The sequence below is a fragment of the Gymnodraco acuticeps genome, unplaced genomic scaffold, assembly GCF_902827175.1.
Source record: "Gymnodraco acuticeps unplaced genomic scaffold, fGymAcu1.1, whole genome shotgun sequence".
In the NCBI taxonomy this organism is placed as follows: Eukaryota; Metazoa; Chordata; class Actinopteri; order Perciformes; family Bathydraconidae; genus Gymnodraco; species Gymnodraco acuticeps.
This window is the reverse complement of record NW_022990743.1, coordinates 1,140,702-1,151,487: the sequence shown is the minus strand read 5'-3', so window position 1 is coordinate 1,151,487 and position 10,786 is coordinate 1,140,702. Positions and strand designations below refer to the sequence as shown.

The window sequence follows — 10,786 nt, the reverse complement described above, 5'->3', positions numbered from 1 at the left end:
CTGTGAGCTCTCAGTGCTAAGTACGGAGCCCCCCTGGTGACATTGGTGAGAAAAATATGAATACGTGGCCACGTATTAATAATACGTGGCCACGTATTAATAATGCGTGGCCACGAGTTAATAATGCGTGGCCACGAATTAATAATACGTGGCCACGTATTAATAATGCGTGGCCACGAGTTAATAATGCGTGGCCACAAATTAGTTATTACGTTCCCACGCATTAGTAATTCGTGGGAACACAATAATTATTACGCAATAACTAAATCCAGATAGTCTATAGAAACTGATGACTGAGTGACAACAAGTCGAGTAAAGTTGGAACGATATTGGCAGATTCAGATTTCACGATCAATAACTCATGAACAAAACGTTGTTCAGACACAAATGACGTCTCCTAAGTACCGTGGTAAGGTTGACAACGAACTACAATCACATTTTGATCAAAAAAAGCCAATACGTGCTGTCCTCCAAACTGGAGACATTACATTGGTCTCTATCTGCAGCCGGAGAAGAAACGTGTGCTCAGGGACCGCCTGCAAAGTGCAACTCCGAAAAAAGAGAATACAATAATATTGAAATATTGAAATAATATTGGCAAATGAAGCCGCTGACGTCACTTCTTCTTCTTCTGCATTGGGTTTACTGGCAGGCAGCAAACCACTTCACGTCGTATACTGCCGCCCAAAGTCCCCGGCCGGAAGTCCCCAAGTTGGGGACTGGCTTCAGTAGAAGCTGCTGGGAGTCCCAGCAGCCTTCCGAGTAAATCGCCAGAACGCCGACACCTCCTCATCTCCACCGCTCCCATGTTTTATTTTGTGTTGCCATAAGTTAGTCTCTCTGCGTTTCTGCGCTGGGCTAATGCTAATGCTAATAATGCTAATGCGAGGATAATAAAATGGCGGCTTCACAAAACTTTTTGGGAGTTTTACGGGGCGTGGTTTGCAATCCGCCCAGCCAATCAGAAATATAGCTCTTTTCTCACAAGAGAGCCGTAGGGGTAAAAAGGTTCTCATGAACTAATTTTAGTACCGGCTCTTTTTGGTGTGAACACGATAAAAGAGGCTAACGTCCACGCTAGCTTCCACGCTAGCTGCTATATGTTTTGCATTGAGGTGATACTTGAGGCTTGATGTGCTGCGGTGATATGCGAATTCCTTTTTGCATAATTTGCACAAAACCGTGCTCTTATCGACGCTTCCATCCGTCCGTTTTTTAAAACAACATTTCCCACTGTTGTTCACTGTGGTTTGTTGTTGTCTGAAGTCATGAACGTTAGTTGGTGCTCCAGTATAATGGTTACGCCTGAAACTCATCCAGTGAGAAACGTTCCGCGGTGCAAAAATAAGTGCGATTAAAATGCGTTAATTTTTTTAACGCATTAATTTTTGTGTAATTAATTAATCTTAATTAACGCGTTAAAGTCCCGGCCCTAATATATATATATATGGATTGTACAAAGTAATAGGCTGAATATATTTGTTGCTTTCAATAGATGACAAAGGTGCACTCCTCAAGATGAGGAACCGGCTGGTTGAAGGTAAAGAACCTTTGGAACAATCCGGGCCGATGGGAAAAGGCAAGAGGGCAAAGAAAAGGAGGCCTTTTCTGGAGGACGACGACGACGTGGAACAGTCAGAGGTGAGTTATTCAAAATCGAAACACCACCACTTTATGAAGATACACACACAAAAACAAATATGTATGTATGTTGTTGTCTGTTCTCAGGAGAGACCAAGCAAAAAACTAAGGCCGGAGTCATCGTCATCCACATCCACAGATATTATCCAAAAATATAAGGATCTTCAGAAGGAATGTATCTGTTTTATACTAAGTCCAAAGTGCAGTGACCTAAATGTACCTAAACTGTGCAATACATACCTGGCTGCTAAATCCTCAAAACACGTATATAAAAAAAGTAAATGTATTTAGAACTAACTTTCCACCACTGGCTTTTAAACCTAACCTTCTTTTTTTAATGGTGTGCTTTTTGATAGGCCCAAGAGGTGAACAAATATAGTTACCAGATGACGTTGGAGGAAAGGATTGCTGCACTGGAGAGGGAGAATTATTCCCTCAGGAATGCTTTGAGCATCATTGAAGGTATGTTGATTTAACAGTAATATATTTTTTAGCCACAGTAGCAGCATGAAGCTGTTTTGCAATTTACAGAATGTTTGTCTCCCAGTCAGTTAGCTAGCTAGTCCACCACTTCAGTCTGGACTCAAATGTATCAACATTTTTATTTTTTCATTTAATCGTTTATTTGAATAGGGACAATGCACATTAATTAATCCTTAAGACAAATAATGCTTCAAGTGTAAATATGCCGGATTTTAGCTTTGAGCTAATTTCCATCCATAGTCCCTGACATACAACATATAAGAACATGACATTTGTAAACATAGCAAAAAATAAATACATGATATGCAGAAAGAGCAAGAGCAGCACACACAAGTATTTACCACATGGCAGTACACTATAGCAGCAACAACATATTAAGTGCAAGAGATGATACAAGAGATGCACAAAGTGCAAGAGGAGATACCCCTGTGTTAAAGTGCAGTTAGCGGTGATCGCACGTCTGTTTGTTTCTCAATCATTCTTTGAGTTAACCTTTATAACTATTGAGAGTGGGACAATCCCGTATCTCAGTTGGGAGGCTATTTCAACATATTAACAACTATTGGATAGATTGCCATGAACCTTTAGGTCCCCGGACGAATCCAATTTCCAATTGTTAAATCCCAGCTTTTTTTTCTGTTTTAAGTTAAATGTCTCTACAATTGCTATAATGCATTTTTTTTTTTACAGATATCCATATATCCCTCAAAGTAAATCAAAACCTGAAAATGTTGGTAGTTTCATTACGCACCATCTGGCACCTTATGTAAAAATAACCTAAAAACTTGTGACATTCCCATCAGCCCTACATACATATACTTTGTTTAGGGCTAGTTAGCTAATGTTAGCATGCCAATACACCAAACTGAGATGGTAAATTCTACCCCCTGTAATTTGGCTGTAGACTTGTTATCTTTATTCAATGAGATATTGCTAATAATCACTGTATTTGTAGGTCTCCCTAGGATGATTTCCTCAATGCAGCAGCTCGCTGAGCAACACTCAGACCGTTGTATGTTTTGTTACTTGTTTACATCTGCTATGTCTTTAAATCAGCTTTGTGTTGTCATTTTTTAAACTTTGTTTATTTCATGAACACACTCAATTAAAGAGAGAAAACCAGAAGAGGAAGGAAGATCTACGGCTCACACCTCAACTGCTGGACCAAGTTTGCAGGTACATGATAGGTTGTTGTGTAATCACATGAATTACAGCTATTATATATTGTTATTAGTATTGTTCTTGGTTATAAATCAAGTAGATGATTATTGATTTAACTGATCACTAATTGATGGAAGTGCAATCATTACCTAAACATAATTGTTTAAACATCCAAATTAGAACTCACAACATTTAATTATATTTCCCCATATTTATATTTATTTTTGCCATTGCATTGTTTCTTGTTAACCATTTTAGTCCACGTTAAGGCCATGTTGCTCCGGCTTCTCATTCTTTGCCTGATTTTCTGTTTATGTGTGTACCTGTCTGTCTGTATGTCTATGTATCTTCTCTGTAGTTTCTTATTAGTAACAAAGATTATTGTGTGTTTTTTTTTTTTAAATAAGCAGTCTTCCACAACACATCTGCCTTTGGAGGATGGTGGGATTTCCACCGATGCTGTCTGTCTTGTAAGTTTCATATTGTCTAATAGGTATACTATCAAGTATTGATTTGGATGATTTTAATTGTTGTCTTAGAAACACAATAGTGCCATTTCAAATCATGTCCTGATAATATGACACAGTGTGTTACTTATTTTATGTTCTTAGGATATTAAACAAGCCATAAAAGATCGGTGCAATAAGTCCACAGCAGCTAAGTACACCAACGACCTAATGCATGGTCTGTACACAACAGCGTTTATGGCTGCTCACAGCGTGACTGGGCTTGGGGCATCAAGCAGGGGGGAGACACGACCATCCCTTCCTTCTGCTGAACTCACGAAGATTGTTTGTAAGTAATTAGTGTGGCCGCGAGCTGTTTTTGCCATCATGACGCACATGGTGTTATTTTTTTATATATTACAGGGTTGCCAACTTTGGGTACCTGGCTGGAGTGAGATTTTGATATCATGGGTTTAATTACACATATGCGCACTAAATGACTGCTATCGTGTCAGCAGCGGGACCTTAGCATATATATATAGGATATATATACAATATATACAAATACACAATCTTGGACATAAACTATAAAGGGCACAACTTTTCATTCACTAATGAAAGTCAAACACATGCTTGTTTCCACTGTTTTATTGTGTGCCTGTCGCGATAAGCAATTAATTGACTTATCGTACGATAAATAAAATACTGCAGGGTAGCTTGTGGATTTACTCCAGGTGGAACTAAAGTCTTATTTAACAATTGATTATATTTCACATCATTCATCCACATCTGTAAAGTAACTAAAGGAATTAAATACATGTAGTGGAGTAAAAGTACACCATTTACCTCTGAACTGTAGTGGAGTAGAAGTACAAAGTAGCAAAACATTGAAATACTTGAGTAAAGTACAAGTATCTCAAAATTGTACCCAAGTATAGTACTTGAGTTTATGAACGTAGTTACTTAACACCAGTGGCTATACAGATAGAAAGACTAAGCCTTCAACAGAGGCATGAAAATACATTTTCAAAATGCTCAACAGTGCTGCCAACATTATAAACTGACACAATTAAAATAAATGCTTTTATATATTTCTATTAGATGTGACTCTTTGGCGTTTCTGGCGTACTTCTAACATCCTGTTATTCCTCATTTTAAAGCCTATTTTCCGTGGGGTGTGGTGGTCGGGGGGCTCGGATCCTTGTCACCTTTTTCATACCTGATGAGTTTGCATCCCTGCTGTCTACCTGACTGTCTGTCTGTTTTTGTAATTTGTCTCTTCATCTGTTAATTCCCCTTTTCTTTATTTCTTTCTCTCTTTAGGTGAAGTTAAATCTGTCTTCAAAGAGAAGACAGAGGCGGAGATCAAGGGCTATATACGCCAGAAACTCTCCAATTCGGCGAAGATCCTCAAAAGGAAAACATTTAAAAAAATCAATTTGTTCTGCCACGTTAGGCCATTATGTTTGTTTGCATTCAATATTGTATGTTCTGTAGTTTAAATTAAAAATGTTAATACGTGTTAATACATGTTGAATCCATGTATTATTTATATTTGCCTCAGTCCATTATTTTTATTTGATATAGCCTACCATTGTACATTCTACAGTATCTACAGTTTGGTACAGGTGTGACACAAATACAAGAACATATGTATTTACCATGGTAATTGTTATGGTGCCAGGGGTAGTGGGATATCAAGCCCACCAACAGCTATGTTACCATAGTACTCGTACCATAGTACCATGGTATATTTACCACGGTACATGTACCACATTATTTTTTGACAGATAGTACCATGGTATATTTTATAGTACCATGGTATTTGTTCCATAGCACATATAGTAATGTACCAAGGTACGTACCATGGTATTTGTTCCAAAGCACATATAGTAATGTACCATGGTATTTGTTCCATAGCACATATAGTAATGTACCATGGTACGTACCATGGTATGTACCATGGTATTTGTTCCATAGCACATTATAGTAATATGTACCATGGTATTTGTTCCATAGCACATAGTAATGTACCATGGTATGTACCATGGTACAATCTGTCAAAAATACCATGGTACATGTACCATGGTAAATATACCATGGTACTATGGTAACATTTCTTATGGGGTGATTCTGTTTATTTTACCTTACTTTAATGACCATCCGTTCACCGTTATTGACAATTGTGAAGAGGCAGATGTTTTCCTGTTTTGTATTATTGCAGCTATCGGATGGAATCAATACATGGGCTACATGTGGCCATCACAAGTAAAATCATAACGAAAACTACGCCGGTAAAATGTGCCGATTTATGCCACAATATGAAGTAGTCAATATAGTCTGATTAGCTTCGGTTGCTATGCTAACATCACCTGTAGAATGCCAGAGAAACAGCGTTGTGATGCCAAACAGCATCAATTCAGACTGACACACATTCACTGATGGGGATGGGGAATATTTCTCAGCTGCTTGTGTGACAGTCGGACAGTGAATACTTTCCAGCGGCCGCTGCTGTGAGTTAACGGGAGAATAATCTCCGGTGGACGAGCCGCGCTCCAGCGGGCGGTAATGCCACTGAAACACATTAATAAACAATGCACCATGGCACTCTGGAGAAAGGTATAAAGCTGGAGAAGTAGTTATTTAATTTAATCTGGCTTTGTATGATTAAAAACTACCCGACGCAGTCCTCTATTGATGTTGTGAGCGGTGTTGCGGAGAAAATCAGCGACGTAAAACGCAGTTTGGGTCTTAAGAACTGTATGTCATCGAGAGGCTGAAGCTATCTTGGAGTAAACTTGCCAATGTCACCACAGATGGATCGCCAAACTTAACAGGAAAAAAAGTCGGGCTGCTGAAAATAATCCAGGATAAAGTGAAAGAGGAAAATCCTGAGCTGGATGTCATTTTCCTGCACTGCATAATCCATCAGGAAGCCCTGTGTAAATCTGTATTGCAACTTGATCATGTTGTGGAGCCAGTCATAAAACTCGTTAACTGTATACGAGCGAGGGAACTTCAGCATCGTCAATTTATTAAGTTCCTTGAGGAAACGGATGCTGATCACCAGGACTTGCTTTATCATTCTCATGTCCGCTGGTTAAGTTTGGGGAAAGTATGTCGACGAGTGTGGGAGTTTAAAGGGGAGCTTAGCTCATTTTTGGAGTTAATCGGGAAAGCTGACGATTTTCCAGAGCTAAAAAAAAATCGAAAAGTCACTTCAGCTGGTTTCATGTCCGCTGTCACAAGACTGTGAAACAGCGCCGCAGGAGTTGCAATTGGAACTGATTGATCTTCAATGTGACTCCGTCTTAAAGGAGAAGTTCAACTATCTCAAACTGGAGGAGTTTTATGCTTCACTAATAGTGGGGCAGATAACAGCAATGTTTCAGAAGAATCGTGCAAATGATGATACAAGCATCAAATTTGGCACACTTGTTCTCCAAGTGGTACTAATCAAATCTGCCTGATTGGCCAATTGGAAATCCAAGATGGCGGCCATTTTCCAAGATGGCCGCCAGATTAGCCGCCCGAAAACCGTAATAAATCGGCACATAAAGGGTTAATCAAATTTTAAAGGTCATAAATGGATGCGATAATTTAAGACCTTTAATTTGATACCTATTTTATGGGTCTACGACCACAGGAAATACTTTAACCCATTGGGAACCATTGTCGACTTTTGTCACCATGAGTATTAGTCTCTAGGGGATTGCAGAAAAATATATAACTAACAGTTCCACAGTTACTTGAATGTCACTGTAGCTACTCAACTGTAGTTACTTAAGTATATTATAGTATATTGAAACGCCCTGGTGGCGAAATTCGGTACTGTACCTTTAAGGCACCATTTTGCGCGACATGTGTGTTTTGAGTAGACACAAAATGCAGAGAGCACATGGTGGCAGCCAGTTCTATCAGCCACACATCGTTTTGGTTTAATCCGGAGTAGATATCTGTGACTGTGAGTACTTACAAACTGACTTGTGTGTGCCAAGTGATGTGTTTCAAAATTGTGGTTAATTGTGTGTTATTTCAATGTGTAAGCTAAGCTAAGCTAACTATGCTATCGGAAATTAGCTAATTCATTCAATTACTTTTTACACTATCATACAGGAAAGTGTCTATTATACACGTACAGGGTGGTAAAAGGATAAACCCTCGACCCTGAACGTCATACTGACCATGGACACAAGTGCTACTGTAAAATCGTGGAACACTGACTGGACCAAGTGTTGCCTATGTCAGGAGGTTAAGAAAGAAGATCTAAAGTCCCCCCAGGGCAATCCTGCCAGAAGAGGCGATGATGGATATATGAACTTGGCAACGAATATTCCTCTGTTTCACTCACTCAATGCACTACCAATCAAGCTAGACCCTGCAAGACTTGACGAAGGTGGTGGGATAAATGAAACCTTAAGACAAAAGAAGGGAAAATATCATGAGAGTTGTAGGCTTCTATTTAACAACACAAAGTTACACAGAGCTGAAAAAAGATCAACCCCTACAGGTACTAGTGATGAGGGCGGTAGAAGTAAGATCCCACGAAAGGTCCAAGAAGCTAAAACACAAGAATGTTTCTTTTGCGAAAAAGGAGGGGAGCTTAGAGAAGCAATGACAATGCAAGTGAATAACAGAATAAACGAATGTGCAAAAACACTCAGTGATAGAAAACTCCTTGCCAAACTAAGTGTAGGAGATGTCATAGCACAAGAACTGAAATATCACCCTGCTTGTTTGGTGGCATTGTATAACCGAGAACGAGCCTACCTAAAGGTGCAGGAGCAAGAGAAAGCACAGGAGCACTGGAAGGAAGCATATCCAATTGCTTTCTCCGTCACCTACATTAGTGAGATAAAAAATGCCAGTGATAGTAGTGATCCACTCATATTGAAGCTTGCTAATTTGACCATGCTTTACAAGCAGAGGCTGGAGCAGCTTGGTGTTGAATCGCCTGATGTTCATCCTACTCGACTCAAGGACCAGCTGCTTTTTCACATTCCCAAGCTGCAAGCTCATCACCAAGGACGAGATGTTATGCTGGCTTTTGAAAATGATGTAGGCTCAATCCTCTCACAAGCATCCAAGTACGGTGAAGCGATCCACCAAGCAAAAGCTGCTGGGATAATAAGACGAGATATGCTACATCAAAAGTCAAATTTCAGCAGCACCTTTAACGACACAGACCTAGAACAGGCTGTACCACCATCACTGCTGCAATTTGTATGTATGATCGAACATGGTGCTGACATCAAGTCCCAACTCGTGCATGGAGCATCGAAATCTGACCTTTCTATATCGCAACTCCTACAGTACAACTGCTTTGCGAAATATAAGGAAGGAACGGATGTCCACAGGCATTCCAAGGACCGTGAGCCACCTTTTGCAGTCTACATGGGCCTGTATGTGTTTGCCAAGACGAGGAAGAGACAAATCATTGAAATGCTCCATGAGAATGGGCTCAGCATATCATACGACAGAGTCCTAGAAATCTCAGCACAGTTAGGAGAAGCAGTTGTTGCACAGTATGTGCAAGATGGAGTAATCTGTCCCCCAGTCTTGAGAAAGCAGTTGTTCACAACTGCAGCAGCGGACAACATAGATCGTAATCCGACTGCGACCACAGCTCAAACATCATTCCATGGTACAAGTGTGTCCATTTTCCAACATCCAAGCACTGAAAATGCTGGCGATGAACGTGAGCCGCTCAAACTAGAGTCAGAAATGAAGGTTAAGAAAGTACCAGAGCTTCCAGAAGCATACACCAATATTCGACCAGCATACATCACGAAAAAACCCAATCCTCCTCCAGTAGCAAACCAATCTTTACCAGCACCCGAGTCGATCTGGTTACACTTGAAGGAAGAATATTCTTGGTTGGAGGAAGTCTTCCTCACTGAGGATGTGGCTGATGCAGTAAGCATCACATGGTCAGCCCACCATGCAACGCAGAAAAGGAGCCATCCATTTGAAGTGAGTATTTCAGCGATGATGCCTCTGTGGCGAGATCAGGCTCACTCTGTTGCAACGATCAAGCATGCCATGGCGAAGGTCCGTGATACAGTGGCTTTTCTGAACCCAGGGCAGACACCTGTCATTGCTGCTGATCAACCGTTATATGCTCTGGCAAAACAAATACAATGGAAGTGGCCCGAATATGGAGAGGACAAGTTTGTGATCATGTTCGGTGGACTTCATATAGAAATGGCTGCACTGAGATCGATAGGAACATTACTACGGGAGAGTGGCTGGACCAGTGCCATTGTGGAAGCAGAGGTGGCCTCATCTGGTACAGCAGAGTCTTACCTGTCTGCATCCAGTGTCACCAGGACAAGACAAGCACACCAGATCACTGCATGCAGCTTGTACAAACTGATGAAGAAGGCATACCATGATTACCGCTCTGAAGAGTCTTGCATATCAGATATAACCTTTGAGGATTGGTGTGAACAACGGAGGAAAGAGAGTCCGCAGTTCCAGTTCTGTAGTCTGGTGCTGAACATGGAGCTCACCATATTCACCCTGATCCGCTCATTCAGAGAAGGAGACTTCAACTTGTACCGTGAAGCACTTTCAGAACTGGTGCCTTACTTCTTTGCAAATAACAATGTCAACTATGCGCGGTGGATCCCAATTCACCTCCGAGATATGATGTCACTTGAGCAACAACATCCAGATGTGGCCAGAGAGTTTCACTAAGGGAACTTTGCCATCCACAAGTCAAGAAGAGAATACTCTGGCCTGGCGATCGACCAAGCACACGAGCAAAATAATGCAGTGATCAAAGGTGACGGAGGAGCAATTGGGTTGACAGAAGACGCGTCAGCACTTCGTAGGTGGATGGTCGCCGGACCCGAAGTTAGTCGTCTAGTAGCTGGATACGAGGCCATGTCTGGTATGAAAGATGCCACATATAGCAGCAGACACCACGAGCAGACAAGGAGTGCCCAGAAATCTTTCTTTGCAAAGGTGAAATCACTCTCTGCAGTGATGCAGGAGATGGGCAACCCATTCCAAGAAGAATCAGCCGACCTGCTGGTGCTAGACACGAAGAA

The 10,786-nt window shown here is 40.8% G+C and overlaps 1 protein-coding gene across 1 annotated transcript; it reads left to right on the top strand.

Moving 5' to 3' along the window:
• The first annotated feature begins 1,058 nt into the window (after window positions 1-1,058).
• On the top strand, window positions 1,059-7,201 carry LOC117556623. Its single transcript, XM_034232054.1, has 8 exons — window positions 1,059-1,115; window positions 1,496-1,641; window positions 1,998-2,103; window positions 3,236-3,300; window positions 3,696-3,755; window positions 3,897-4,080; window positions 5,055-5,215; window positions 7,049-7,201. The coding sequence occupies exons 2-8, from the start codon at window positions 1,519-1,521 to the stop codon at window positions 7,199-7,201; spliced, it is 852 nt and encodes a 283-aa protein (XP_034087945.1). The 5' UTR covers window positions 1,059-1,115; window positions 1,496-1,518.
• The last annotated feature ends 3,585 nt before the right edge of the window (window positions 7,202-10,786 follow it).

What these genes read in the sequence shown, in the direction of transcription:
- LOC117556623 (XM_034232054.1), top strand. Translation starts at nt 1,519, where the DNA reads ATGAGGAACCGGCTGGTTGAAGGTAAAGAACCTTTGGAACAATCCGGG. An exon ending in TGCTTTGAGCATCATTGAAG is followed by an intron (nt 2,104 to 3,235) that starts GTATGTTGATTT and finishes ACTCAATTAAAG; the next exon opens with AGAGAAAACCAGAAGAGGAA. An exon ending in GTTTGTTTGCATTCAATATT is followed by an intron (nt 5,216 to 7,048) that starts GTATGTTCTGTA and finishes TCCGTCTTAAAG; the next exon opens with GAGAAGTTCAACTATCTCAA.